The sequence below is a fragment of the Bison bison genome, unplaced genomic scaffold (genome assembly GCF_000754665.1).
Source record: "Bison bison bison isolate TAMUID 2011002044 unplaced genomic scaffold, Bison_UMD1.0 scf7180017858048, whole genome shotgun sequence".
Taxonomy (NCBI): domain Eukaryota; kingdom Metazoa; phylum Chordata; class Mammalia; order Artiodactyla; family Bovidae; genus Bison; species Bison bison.
The window spans coordinates 2,340,492-2,355,716 of record NW_011488621.1 but is presented as its reverse complement, the minus strand read 5'-3'; the positions used below and the strand labels follow the sequence as shown (position 1 = coordinate 2,355,716).

Genomic DNA, 15,225 nt, shown 5'->3' with positions numbered 1-15,225 from the left:
GTAGGCTGCAGTCCATGGGGTCGCTAAGAGTCGGACACGACTGAGTGACTTCACTTTCACTTTTCACTTTCATGCATTGAGAAGGAAATGGCAACCCACTCCAGTGTTCTTGCCTGGAGAATCCCAGGAACGGGGGAGCCTGGTGGGCTGCCGTCTCTGGGGTCACACAGAGTCGGACACGACTGAGGTGACTTAGCAGCAGCAGCAGCAAATGGGAGGATAGCTAATGGAAATCCTATCCAGCTGTATGCAGGGCCTCTGAGATTTGAGCCTAGGTATTGACTCAGCTGGTATAGAATTTTGATTAAGATTGGGCCATCCTGAATGACAGCAAGATTACTAGCAAAGAAAGATGAGACACTTTTATTAGATTACTGTTTCATTAATTTAGCCTTAGTAAAGTTTTAAAAAATTCTTCTGTTTTGGTTATACCGTCTTGAACCAGATCCCATTATTTTAAATGTTTTCCTGATGTGAATTGGTTTAGCTGTATTGTTAATTACTGTATCATTTAAAAATATTAGGAGCATCATTTCTTGCTATTACCACCATCTATGCTGAGACTGGATCAGGTTTTGTAGTACCAAGTGCTTCTGCCAAGGCAGGAGTGGAGGCCTTGAACAAGTGAGTACTATCTTGTTAATCTTCTATTACTGGGTATATAGTAATCTAATAAGTACTTTCAGGTTAATCTTGTCCCTGAAGATGACATGCTTTGAAAGCCTGTGTAACTAAATTCCTGCTTTTTTGTTTCTTTCCAGAGAAAACTAAAACAATGACTAATTTGGATTTGCCAGGAGACACTGGGTCTCATGAATAGGTCTTATTTTTCTATTAGCTGCACTGTCCATTAGAATTCTCTGTAGTGATTAAACTATTCTGTAGATCTGTACTCTTCAGGAGCTACAAGCGGCCATTGAACCCTTGCATTGTGGTTACTGTGACTGAGAAACTAATTATTACTTAATTTTAATCACAGATCCAGTACGACTGTATTATAAAGTTTGAGAAAAGGGCTGATAGGAACTTAGACTGGAGTGTCCATGTATCTCTACTTGTACCCTCTCTGACCTCCCTTAAATGTGCTTTCATCCTTCTATTGTACTGACTATACTATTATACAGGATTAATAGACTAGCATAGACAGTGACCACTTATCAGGTCTTTCAGCTTTTTCTCAGCAGTATATGATTGCTTTTTGAATCTGTTCCCCATTGGACTTCCCAATGTCTTCATTTTAATGTAAGTTCTTATCACTGCTTTTCTTCTTATTGTAATAGCCCCATAATATGCTTCTCTGCTGCCAGTTTATTTTTTATTCATGTTCCCACCAGATTCATCTTTCTAACAATGTATGTCTGCTGTTATAATTCCCTAGCTAAAAACCTTATATCATATTTCTATTCATCTTTGGAATAAAAGCCAAAACTCAGTATGATATTCTAAATGGACTTGCCCTTGGCCTTTCTGTATTCATTGGCTTGTTAGATCAATATCTATCGTGTACCTTTTGTGTACATGGCACTTCTACTAGGTAGAGGGATATGGTAGTAATGGAAATAGAACAATCCTCATTCTCACCAAGCTTGTATTCTTTTACCATGTTTCCTCTGCTTTAATCACTGATATTTCTGAGCTCTATACTTACTTAAACACATCATGCACTTTCATATATCTATGCCTAGATTGTGCTGTTGTTAGAATTTGCTATAATAGATTTCACCTCCCTTCAGAGCTCTCATATCCCACCTCTTCTGGGATATTTTTTCTCATTTCTTGGAGTAACAGGCAAGCTTGGCCTTGGAGCACAAAAGGAAGCAGGGCAAAGGCTAACATAATTTTTGTCAAGAGAATGCACTGGTCATAGCAAACACCCTCTTCCAACAACACAAGAGACCACTCTACACATGGATGCCACCAAATGGTCAATACCAAAATTAGATTGATTATATACTTTGCAGCCAAAGATGAAGAAGCTCTATGCAGTTAGCAAAAACAAGACCTGGAGATGATTGTGACTCAGATCATCAGCTCCTTATTGCAAAATTCAGACTTAAATTGAAGAAAGTAGGGAAAACCACTAGGCCATTCAGGTATGACCTAAATCAAATCATTTATGATTATACAGCGGAGGTGACGAATGGATTTGAGGGACTAGATCTGGTAGACAGAGTGTCTGAAGAATTATGGACGGAGGTTTGTAACATTGCACGTGATGAAGTGACCAAAACCATTCCCCAAGAAAAGAAATGCAAGAAGGCAAAATGGTTGTCTGAGGAAGGCTTATAAATAGCTGGGGAAAGAAGAGAAGCAAAAAGCAAGGGAGAAGGGGAAGGACACACCCTACTGCTGCTGCTAAGTCACTTCAGTCATGTCCGACTCTGTGCGACCCCATAGACGGCAGCCCACCAGGTTCCCCGATCCCTGGGATTCTCCAGGTAAGAACACTAGAGTGGGTTGCCATTTCCTTCTCCAATGCATGAAAGTGAAAGTGAAGTCGCTCAGTCATGTCCGACTCTTAGCGACCCCCTGGACTGCAGCCCACCAGGCTCCTCTGTCCATGGGATTTTCCAGGCAAGAGTACTGGAGTGGGGTGCCATCGCCTTCTCCGAGGATACACCCAACTGAATGCAAAGTTTTAGAGAAGAGCAAGGAGAGATAAGAAGACCTTCTTAAATGAACAATGCAAAGAAGTAGATGAGGAAAACAATAGAATGGAAGTGACTAGAGATCTCTTCAAGAAAATTGGAGATATCAAGGGAACATTTCATGTTAGGTTGGGCACGGCAGATGATGGAAACAGTAAGGACCTAACAGTAGCAGAAGAGATTAAGAAGAGGGCGAAAGAATACACAGAAGAACTATACAAAAAAGGTCTTAATGGCTGGGATAACCATGATGGTGTCACTCACGTAGAGCTCGACATCCTGCAGTGTGAAGTCAAATGGGCCTTAGGAAGTATTCCTATAAACAAAGCTGGTGGAAGCAATGGAATTCCAGCTGAACTATTTCAAATCCTTAAAGTTGATGTTGCTAAAGTACCGCACTCAGTATATCAGCAAATATGGAAAACTCAGCAGTGGCCACAGGACTGGAAAATGTGTTTTCATTCCAAACCCAAAGAAGGGTGATGCCAAAGAATGCTCAAACTACCGCACAATTGCGCTCATCTCACATGGTAGTAAGTGATGCTCAAAATTCTCCAAGCCAGGCTTCAGCAGTACATGAACTGGGAACTTCCAGATGTACAAGATGGGTTTAGAAAAGGCAGAGCAACCAGAGATCAAATTGACAGCATTCAATGGATCATAGCAAAAGCAAGAGAGTTCCAGAAAAACATCTACTTCTGCTTCATTGTCTGTGCTAAAGCCTTTGACTGTGTGGATCACAACAAACTGGAAAATTCTTAAAGAGATGGGGCTACCAGACCGCCTTACTTATCTCCTGTGACACCCGTATGAGGGTCAAGAACCAACAGTTAGAACCTTACATGGAACAAGTAACTGGTTTACAATTGGAAAAGGAGTACGACAAGGCTGTATATTGTCACCCTGTTTATTTAACTTCGATGCAGAATACTCATGCAAAATGCCAGACTAGATGAATCAGAAGCTGGAATCAAGATTACTGAAAGAAATAACAACAGCCTCAGATATGCAGATGATACCACTCTAATGGTAGAAAGTGAAAAGGAACTAAAGAGCCTCTTGATGAAGGTGAAAGAGGAGAGTGAAAAAGCTGTCTTGAAATTCAACATTCAATAAACAAAGATCATGGCATCTGGTCCCATCACTTTATGACAAATAGGGAAAATTGGGAGCTGTGACAAACTTTATTTTCTTGGGCTCCAGAATCATTGCAGATGGTGACTGCAGGCACAAAATTAGAAGCAAAGACATCACTTTGCTGATTTAAGTCAATATAGAAAAGCTATGGTTTTTCCAGTAGTCATGTACAGATGTGAGAGTTGGACCATAAAGAAGGCTGAGCACTAAAGAATTGATGCTTTCAAACTGTGGTGCTGGAGAAGACTCATGAGAGTCTCTTGGACTGTGTGGAGATCAAACCAGTCAGTCCTAAAGATAATCAACCCATTATTGGCAGGACTGGTTTTGAAGCTGAAACTCCAATACTTTGATCACCTGATGGGAAGAGCTGACTCATTGGAAGAGATTCTGATGCTGGGGAATATTGAAGGCAAAAGGAGAAGAGGGGTGGCAGAGGATGAGGTGGTTGGATGGCATCACTGACTCAATGGACATAAATTTGAGCAAACTCTGAGAGATAGTGAAGGACAGGGAAGCCTGGCGTTCTGCAGTCCATGGGGTCTCAAAGAGTCAGATAGGACTTAGTGACTGAACAACAATAACCCTTTGCATGTTTATGCTAATCTAATGAGAAGGGTAACACATTAATAAATGCCATCTTGTGTTATAGATTCTAAAATGAAGGTGCACAGAAAAGGGCATGGTAGACCATTTTTAATATATTATTAAAGCTGTATAACTTCCCCACTAGGATCTGTGTACTGTGAGAGAAGAAAGCAGATCTTATTCATCTTGCTCATTGCTCAGCAAGATCTGGTACATAACCAATGCTCAGTTCCTGCTGAGCTACACAATTCTCTCTTTTGAGTAGTTTTAAGGTACTTTGTAACATATAAACTAATAATACACATTTCTCTGGGAGACAAAATTGTACTTTACTCAGCAGTTTAAACTTAGTCTGAATAGAGATAATTACCATTTTTAAGGTCAAATGATAGTGGAAATAAGAGCTTAGAACTTGACTATTTTGACACCATTTGTACAATATCTATATTTGTTTTGTCTAGATCTTATTAGATATTTCAATTTCTTGTTCTTTAAGGGCCATGAGCCTGTGCTGCTTTTTTGATATTATATTACTGCACGGTGAATTGCACATAATAGATGCTCAATAACTCTGTATGTTCTTCCCCAGCCTGAGTTCCCTTCAGCCCTCTTCCATACCTTGTAGCACAGTCACACCAGATAAGGTCTTTTAGGTCCTGGAGACTGCGTGTTGTTATGCCTTTGTCCTGCATACCCACTGGCCCACATACCTGGGCAGTCTTCTTTTCTCCACCCTCCCTTCCAATAATTTCCATCCTCTTCTCTTTTCCCCTTACTCCCACAAAAACCTCCTAATCCTTCTTCAAGTGTCAGCTCAATTACCACCTCCTGAAGGAAGGCTTCCCTCTTACTCCTGGTAGAGATGGGTACTTCTTCCTCTGAGTCATATTGGCACATATTGCACAGTTTCCATCTTTTACTTGATGAAGGCACTTGTAATGTTGCAGACACTGTGATCTAATGTACTGTAAGTAAAGTTGCATTGAACGTTATAGGTGCAGGACTGAACTCCAGAAAATGTGAGGAAGAGACATGATCCTTTCAGTTCTTTATGCTAAATAATGATACCCTTTTAAAATATGTATACTGATATTGGTCTTCATACTAAAATGTGAATGGTAGGTAGTCTACCATAGTGCTTAGGACACTAAAATGTAAATATTACGTAGTACAGAAGAGTGTGATTAAGGGCACAAACTCTTGCGCTAGACTGCTAGAAGTTGACTCACTAGCCATACGACCCAGAGCAAATGATTTATTTTCTCTGTGCCTCAGTTTCCTTGTCTGTAACATAGGGAATAATAGTAGTATTTACCTACTGGAGCTGTAGTCTCTGGCATGTAGTAAGCATGTATTAAGTCTTGGTTAATAGTATTTGTAATTTATAGTATAGTATTTCAGAAATCTGTACTGTTTGTTTTAATTTTTAGGTCTCTTGCAGCTGAATGGGGTAAATATGGAATGAGATTCAATGTGATTCAGCCGGGGCCTATAAAAACCAAAGTAAGTTTTGGTTTGCTTATGATCACATTTTGAGTGATTAAGAAGTGGACGACTAATAGATACATTCTGAAATATGCAGCATTTTCCAAGGATACCGGAGTTTGGAGCCCTGGTAGAAGGGAAGAGGGTTTTGCTATTATCCAACATAAGAAATAAGGAGCTGGGAAAGAAAATAGTAGTTACACAACTCCTTCATAAGGTCTATTTCAGTGTCTTAATATAATATTTTTGGGATCTTCTATGCCTTGAATTTTGGTATTTTGTCTGATTTGCTTTAATGATCTGTTATTATATTTCTTATTTTTTACTATATTTTACAGGTTCTTACTTTGACGTCCTTTTTTAAAAAATCATGGAAATGTAACTATATTTTAAATTTAAGAGATGCGTTCTAAATTGATCATATAAGCTTGGTCTTATATGTAGAAAATAGGTAGCATTTTCTTTGAGTCATATCTGTGCCTTTTCACTTTAAACTCTCAGTTACGTATGTTATCTAAGTCCCATGTCTCTGGGATTAAAAATTCTTCTGATGGCATACATTTTACTTGTAATCAGATATTCATTGCAATTCATAATTATCACTTATGCTGTTACAGACATTGCTCAAAAGTTCACAGGCTCTCTGTTCTCTCACATTATCCCAAATAACTTCATTCTCACATCTTTTTGTTTTCATGTAAAGCAGGAATTTTTAATCCTACCTGGAATGTTGCTTTGAAGGCCCAAGTGAAATTTGCTAACTTTAACTTAATAAACTGAGGGGGCTTCCTTAGTGCCTCAAATGGTAAAGAATCCACCTGCAATGCAGGAGACCTGGGTTTGATCCCTGGATCAGGAAGATCCCCTGGAGAATGGAATAGCTACCCACTCCAGTATTGTTATATAAATGGAAAATAATGCTAAGGAACATTGGCCTTATAGGTGGTTCTGGGTTGTTAAATATTAACATGAAGATGGTTGTATTAATTAAGTAGTTTGAAGGGTGGAAAATAGAAACACTGCCTAAGTGAAACTTGACTGAATATCTTATTTGGCACTTAAATTATAAAAAATGATAAAATTAATGGAAAAATAATCCAAATGCACATATTAAAATACTTGATTCAGAGTATCACTGTGTTAAGCACTGTCTGAAAAGGACTAAACAGTCATCAAAACTTCATTCTAGGACCTCAGTATCTAGGGAAGTCACCTGCATTTTATTATTTATTTAACGTATATTTACCGAGTGCCTTCTGTGTGCAAAGGTGCTGAGAAAGATATAAAAACAGTTGTGACAAGATGCTTGCCATCAAGGAGCTTTAGTCTAGCAGTCTAGGTATGAGTTTTATGCAAACGACAAGCATATAATTTTAAAGAAATTAAAAGAAAATTGAAGTATGGAAACTCTGTAGCCAGAACTGATAGAACCAGGTTTGAGACCTTTGTCTATGATTTTCTTTATACCTGTCTTAGGAAAATCCCATGGAATGAGGAACCTGGTGGGCTGCAGTCCATGGGGTCGCTAAGAGTCAGACACGACTGAGAGACTTCACTTTCACTTTTCACTGTTATACATTGGAGAAGGAAATGGCAACCCACTCCAGTATTCTTGCCTGGAGAATCCCAGGGACGGGGGAGCCTGGTGGCCTTCCATCTATGGGGTCGCACAGAGTTGGACACGACTGAAGCGACTTAGCAGCAGCAGCAGCAGCAGCATTAGGCAAAATGAATATGGAAGAATTTGGCAAAACTTTTTGCTTATAGGGAGTAAGATATGAACAGGGCTCCCTTAGTAACATTCCATTTATTGCAAATTTATTTCTTAAATAGGATTTTTTTTTTAAGTTACCTAACTATTTTCTTAATTTCTAAGGGTGCCTTTAGCCGTCTGGACCCAACCGGAGCATTTGAAAAAGAAATAATTGACAGAATTCCCTGTGGTCGGCTGGGAACTGTGGAAGAACTTGCAAATCTTGCTGCTTTCCTTTGTAGTGATTATGCTTCTTGGATTAATGGAGCTGTAAGCATAGTTTTCTTTCTCAACACTTTTGGGAGGTGGATTTGGGGTGGGGAGGTGGATTTGGGGTGGGAAGGTGGATTGTAGAACCAATCCTTATGATGTTGAATGTAAATATGATTTAAAGTATTTAATTAGCTGTATTTAGTATGTTATTTATAATATAGAAATACTAATATAGTTTAAGCTTATGGAGTTGATTCATTAATAAATTAATTTTATTAAATGCAAATAACTCTGGTAGACGTGCCTTTAAGCTGATCTTTAAAATTGGGTAGAATTTGAAATCATAGAAATGATGGAGAGAGGATTTTTAAGAGAGTAAATCAATTTAGGTTTAATCGTCAGTTTTGTCTTTAAAACTTGTGCTTGGATTGAAAATGTCAAAGAGATATTCCAACCAGTTAGGAGGGAGAAGTGGCTAATGGTTCAGAAAACTTTTTAAAAGAAGTTAATTTCACAGCTTTTATTATAATTTTTTAGGTAATTAGATTTGATGGTGGAGAGGAAGTACTTATTTCAGGGGAATTCAACAGTCTGAGGAAGGTAATGCCATTTTGTGAATATAATACAATATTAACAGTGAGGACACTAAGCTTTAAAAACACACAAGAACCTCATTAAATTGACTTTTTCTTTTTGTGGTAGGTCACCAAGGATCAGTGGGACATAATAGAAGGACTTATCAGGAAGACCAAAGGCTCCTAAGACTACTCTGGCCTCATCTTGGTTATAATGGAAATTATGCAGACAATCTATAATGATTTGAATATTTTCAGGTCTAATAAATTGTTAATTAGCACGCATTCCTGGAATGTGTATTATATGCTAGGCCAATGGTAGGTAGATCTTGTACATTAAAAGATGAATAAGATGGGATATTGTCTCTTCAAAGAATTTTTAAACAATAAAAACAGGAAAGTGAAAGGCTATTAATAGAACTGAAAAGTGCTTAGAAGTGCAGAGAAAGGGACAGATATTTGTAACTGGAGAAAATCAGGAGAAACCTAATGGTGGAAGTAGCATTTAAGTTACATGTTAAACCTATATCTTCAGTGACACAGTGACATGGGGACAGTGTCTAAAAGAAAACAGGGGATTAACAATAAACCTAATAATGGACTCTGTCCTTTCAAGGTATTTCCTTTTCATTGTACTTAGGAATTGTCTTCTTTAACTCAGTATTAATTCAGTTTTAACTCCATTAACTTAGTATTGATTCAAACAAGTTTTTGCCAGGACCTATTTTGTAACCAGAAGTTTTATTTGGCAGTAAAAATAAACCATGAATAATCTACAGCATTTGTACTCTTAAAACTCATTATCTAACAGGATAAATAAACTTGTAAATAATTATTTATGATTCATTGTGATAAATGAATCACAAGGTTCCAGCAGGGTTATGGAGGGGGAAGTAATTCATTCTGTTTCTAGAGTTTAGAGAAAATAACGCCTAGTAGATAGCATTTCATCTCAGCGTTTAAAGTATATATTCTCTATGACTTACAGTTATCAGAAGGGAAGGATGGGGTGGGGAGGAATAGACTGGGAGTTTGGGATTGACATGTATACACTGCAGTATTTAGGATGGATAGCACAGGGAACTCTGCTCAATATTCTGTAATAACCTAAATGGGAAAAGAATTTGGAAAAGAATAGAAAAAAAAATTTTTTTAATAAAATGCTTATTTTGAAAAAAATAAAATTACTAGAATAGGAAATGCTAAAAAAATTGTGTGTATTCTCTGTGTAGAAAAGATGAACAAAGCTTATAAAAACTTTTTGTGTATAATTTCATTTTATTCCATATTTAATTTGACTAATTTGTCATCCTAAGAATCAAATAGCAAAAAATCCACAGTTTCAAGTTTATATAGATATAATTTTGAGTTTATATTAAAAAAAGCAGTTTGCTTTCATTATTGTTGTTTAGTCATTAAGTCATGACTGACTCTTTTGTGATTCCATGGACTGCATAGCCCTCCAGACTCCCCGTCCACAAGATTTTCCAGGCAAGAATACTGGAGTGGCTTGCCATTTAGGAATCATTCATTATATGCTCACCAGACTGACTTTCTCCATTGCCTAAGTTACTAAGAGAGGGCACCAGCAGCTTCCATCTTACCTCCTGCAAAAGAATCTAGTTTTCCTGTTTGAACTTATATACTATAAGCCTGATATACAAATCCTTATTACATTGGCAGTTAATTATATGCATTAATTACATTAAATTGTGTACATAAATGGTTTAGAATGAGTATCCTTTACATGTATGATAATTTTGCCTTTTACTGGGACCCCATACCTATCTCCATTTACCTTTAAAAATAACCATTTCCTCTCTTCTATCCACATCTTTCTTCTTTATTTTTAAATTATCGATACTTATTATGGTGTAGGAAAAAAAAGTGACAGTAGTTACATAAATGACCTTTTGTAAGTTTTATCACTCATTTTCTTCATGATAAAATTCAAAATTGCAATATCTGCTTCACAGGGTTGTGATGAGGATTAAGTGAGATAACTAAAAACACCATGTTAAGTGTCAAGCACACAAATGAAAGATAAGGCCCTTCTGTTTTTCTGCTCTTTGATTTTTAAGAAATTATTATTATAGAAAATGTGAGAATAGAAAAGAATAAAAAATTTGAAGGCTAACTTCCTAAAGAAAACTTCTGTTAACATTTTGGTATATTTATTTTCAACATTTTGCCTTTTTTTCATTTAATCTTTATTTTTTATGAAAGTAATTTGTTTATATAATTTGTACAGGAAGGAGTACACTGAAATCCCCACTCCAAAGCTGTCTTCCCATGTAACTATCTTCAGTTCTTTTAGTTTTTTTTTTTCTGGAATATACATGGGGTTGCAAAGAGCTGGACATGACTGAATGACTAACATGTCTTGGGCTTCCCTTATGGCTCAGCTGGTAAAGAATCCACCTGCAATGCAGGAGACCCCAGTTCAATTCCTGGTTTGGGAAGATCCACTGGAGAAGGGAAAGGCTACCCGCTCCAGTATTCTGGCCTGGAGAATTCAATGAATTGTATAGTCCATGGGGTCACAAAGAGTCAGACATGACTGACTTTCACTTCTGCTTCATTGGCTATACTAAAGCCTTTGAATGTGGGGTCACAACAAACTGTGTAAAATTCTTCAAGAGATGGAAATACCAGACCATCTTACATGCCTGCTGAGAAACCTGTGTGCAGGTCAAGAAGCAACAGTTAGAACTGGACATTGAACAATGGACTGGTTCCAAATTGGGAAAGAAGTATGTCAAGGCTGTATATTGTCAGTCTTTTTAACTTATGCAGAGTACATCATACGAAATGCTAGACTAGATGAATCACAAGCTGGAATCACAGTTCTCAGGAGAAATATCAACAACCTCAGATATGCGGATGATACCACTTTTATGGCAGAAAGGGAAGAGGAACATCACCTCTTGATGAAGGTGAAGGTGAAAGAGGAGAGTAAATAAGCTGACTTGAAACTCTACATTAAAAAATAAATGGAAAATAGAAGGGCAAAAAGTGGGAACAGTGACAGATTTTATTTTCTTGGACTCCAAAATCACTGTGGACAGTGACTGGAGCCATGAAACCGAAAGATGCTTGCTCCTTGGACGGAAGGCTATGACAAACCTAGACAGTGTATTAAAAAGTAGACACATCAATTTGCCAACAAAAGTCTGTATAGTCAAAGCTATGGTTTTCCCAGTAGTCATGTATGGATGTAAGAGCTGGACCATAAAGAAGGCTGAGTGCAGATGAATTGATACTTTCAAATTATGGTGCTGGGGAGTCTTCTTGGACTGCAGTCCCTTGGACAGCAAGGAGATCAAACCAGTAAATCAATCCTAAAGGAAATCAATCCTGAGTATTCATTGGAAGGACTGATACTGAAGCTGAAACTCCAATACTTTAGCCACCTGATGCAAAGAGCTGACTCATTGGAAAAGACCCTGATGCTGGGAAAGATATAAGGCAAAAGGAGAAGCGGGGGCAGAGGATGAGATAGTCAGGTAGCATCACCAACTTGATGGACATGAATCTGAACAAACTATGGGAGACCGTAGAAGACATAGAAGCCTTGTGTCCTGCCGTCCATGGGGTCACGAGGACTTGGACACGACTTAACAACTAAACAACTCCAGATTTCTTTTGATTTCCAGTTGCATGGAATAGCGTTTTCCATCACTACACTTTCAGTCTGTATGTGTCCCTAGGTCTGAAGTGGGTCTCTTGTAGGCAGCATATACACAGATCTTGTTTTTTAATCCATTCAGCCAGTGTGTGTCTTTTGGCTGGAGCATTTAATCTGTTTACATATAAGGTAATTACTAATATGTACTTACTACCGTTTTGTTAATTGTTTTGTTTATGTGATTCTTTTTCTTCTTTTGTGTTTCCTACCTAGAGAAGTTCCTTTAGCATTGTTTTTCAGGCTGGTTTGGTTGGGTTGAATTCTCTTAGCTTTTGCTTATCTGTAAAGCTTTCAATTTCCCTATCAAATCGGAATGAGATTCTTGCTGGGTAGAGTAATCTTGGTTGTATGTTTTTCCTTTTCATCACTTTAAATATATCCTGCTACCTACCCCCTTCTCTCCTGCAGAGCTTCTGCAGAACCTTATGGGGATTTCCTTGTATATTATTTTTGCTTTTCCCTTGCTGCATTTTTTCTCTGAATTCAATTTTGAATTAATTTTTGTTAGTTTGATTAATATGTGTCTTGATGTGATTCTCCTAGGGTTTATCCTTTATGGGACTCATTGGTCTTCCTAGACTTGGGTGGCTATTTTATTTCCCATGCTAGGAAATTTTTTTCTGTAATATCTTCAAATAGTTTCTCACATCCTTTCCTTTTCTCTTCTGAGATTCCTCTAATTCGAATGTTAGTGCATTTAGTGTTGTCCCAGAGTTCTCTAAGACAGTCTTCAATTCCCCTCCCCCCCCCTTTTTTTTATTCCACTCTTTGGCAGTTATTTCCACCATTCTATTTTCCAACTCATTTATCTGTTCCTTTGTCTCATTTATTCTGCTATTAATTCCTTCTACTGTATTTTTTATTTCATTTGCTGTTCATCTCTGTTTGTTCTTTAGTTCTTCTAGGTCTTTGTTAAACATTTATTTTCTCAGTCTGTGCCTCCATTCTATTTCTAAGATTTTCAAACATTAATATTATTAGTCTAAATTCTTTTTCGGGCAGGTTGCCTATTTCCTCTTCATGTATTTAGTCCTATAGATTTTTACCTTGGTCTTTCATCTGTAACGTATTTTTTTGTCATGTCATTTTTGTTTTTTTTTTTGATAGATTCCTGTCTTCTGGTTGTTTGGCCTGAAGTTTCTAGCACTGGGAATTGCAGGCGGTTGGGTAGAGCTGGGTCTTAGTGTGAGACGTGGACCTCCAGGAGACCTTACTTTGATTAATAGCCCCTGGGTGCTGATGTTTTCTGTTAATCCAGGAGTTTGGACTTGGCACTCCCAGTACAGGAACTCAGGCCTGACCTCTGGCCTAAGAACCAAGATCCTGCAGGTTGTGCAGTGTGGCAAAAATAATAATAAATAGCAGTAACAAAGAATACCAAATAAATTGAGAAGGTTAACATTAGAAAATATATATATGAAACAACTGGAAGGTAAAACTGAACCCCAATAACAAAAACAAAAAACTGCTTCTGTCCTTGGAGTATCAGGCTTGGGGCCTCCGCAGGCTGCCCTGGGCTCAATGCTTGGGGGACTGCCAGTAACTTCTGATATCTGTTCCCTGAGGGTCCCTCCCCATCCAGCTTGTCTCTTCCTCCTCTGTGAGCAGAGGGGCCTTGGAAGGTGGAGGACCAGGTGCAGGGCCTCAGCAGGTCCCCCAGGCCAAGTTGGTGTGGGGATGCGAGCCATGTTCCTCTCTGGTCCTCCAACCCCCATACCCTTCCTGACCCCGCTGGCCCCTCAAGGTAAGTGTGCCTCTTCAGGTGTATGGATACCTCCGCTCCTCCAGCTGCCCCCAGGGGTGCTGACCACCTTCGGCCTCCCTTTCTTCCCCCTCCCTCCCCACAAAGTCCTGCCCTGTTGCTCAGGGATTCATTCCATCCGCCTGGGTGTTGAGGTCCCCACAAGCATCTGGCAGTGTCTTGGCTGTGCAGAGATGTTGACTCCATGTGCTCCCTCTCCTCCATCTGGACTCTTCCCCTTTCACCCCTTCATTTTATAAAGAGAGCCGAAGCTCAAGGAAGTTAGGACTTGACCAAGGTCATGTATGGATGCAAGTGTTGGACAGTGAAGAAAGCTGAGCACTGAATTGATGTTTTTGAACTGTAGTGTTGGAGAAGACTCTTGAGAGTCCCTTGGACTGCAGGGAGATCCAACCAGTCCATTCTAGAGATCAGTCCTGGGTGTTCTTTGGAAGGAATGATGCTAAAGCTGAAACTCCAGTACTTTGGCCACTTCATGCAAAGAGTTGACTCCCTGGAAAAGACTCTGATGCTGGGAGGAGGAGGGGGGACAGGAGGAGAAGGGGACGCCAGAGGATGAGATGGCTGGATGGCATCACTGACTCAATGGACGTGAGTCTGAGTGAACTCCGGGAGATGGTGATGGACAGGGAGGCCTGGGGTGCTGTGGTTCATGGGGTCGCAAAGAGTCGGACACGACTGAGCGACTGAACTGAACTGCAGGTCGTATGATTAAGCTAAGCTTATGTTTCCTGCTCAATTGGACCAGTTTTGTGGGATCATCATTTTTTTTTCTTTTTAACATGTGTTCCCCATCCTGAACCCTCCTCCCTCCTCCCTCCCCATACCATCCCTCTGGGTCGTCCCAGTGCACTAGCCCCAAGCATCCAGTATCGTGCATTGAACCTGGACTGGCATCTCGTTTCATACATGATATTTTACATGTTTCAATGCCATTCTCCCAAATCTTCCCACCCTCTCCCTCTCCCACAAAGTCCATAAGACTGTTCTATACGTCAGTGTCTCTTTTGCTGTCTCGTATACAGGGTTGTCGTTACCATCTTTCTAAATTCCATATATATGCGTTAGTATACTGTATTGGTGTTTTTCCTTCTGGCTTACTTCACTCTGTATAATAGGCTCCAGTTTCATCCACCTCATTAGAACTGATTCAAATGTATTCTTTTTAATGGCTGAGTAATACTCCATTGTGTATATGTACCACTGCTTTCTTATCCATTCATCGGCTGATGGACATCTAGGTTGCTTCCATGTCCTGGCTATTATAAACAGTGCTGCGATGAACATTGGGGTACACGTGTCTCTTTCCCTTCTGGTTTCCTCAGTGTGTATGCCCAGCAGTGGGATTGCTGGATCATAAGGCAGTTCTATTTCCA

At 39.0% G+C, this 15,225-nt stretch overlaps 1 protein-coding gene across 1 annotated transcript in view; it reads left to right on the top strand.

Moving 5' to 3' along the window:
• Positions 1–9,234, top strand: part of DECR1 (2,4-dienoyl CoA reductase 1, mitochondrial) — a 43,508-nt gene extending 34,274 nt beyond the window's left edge. Inside the window, exons 6-10 of the mRNA XM_010862079.1 lie at positions 525–624; positions 5,804–5,876; positions 7,735–7,881; positions 8,362–8,424; positions 8,527–9,234. Of these exons, the coding sequence (XP_010860381.1) occupies positions 525–624; positions 5,804–5,876; positions 7,735–7,881; positions 8,362–8,424; positions 8,527–8,586 (443 nt within the window). The 3' untranslated portion in view covers positions 8,587–9,234. The remainder of the gene's footprint in view (positions 1–524; positions 625–5,803; positions 5,877–7,734; positions 7,882–8,361; positions 8,425–8,526) is intronic.
• The last annotated feature ends 5,991 nt before the right edge of the window (positions 9,235–15,225 follow it).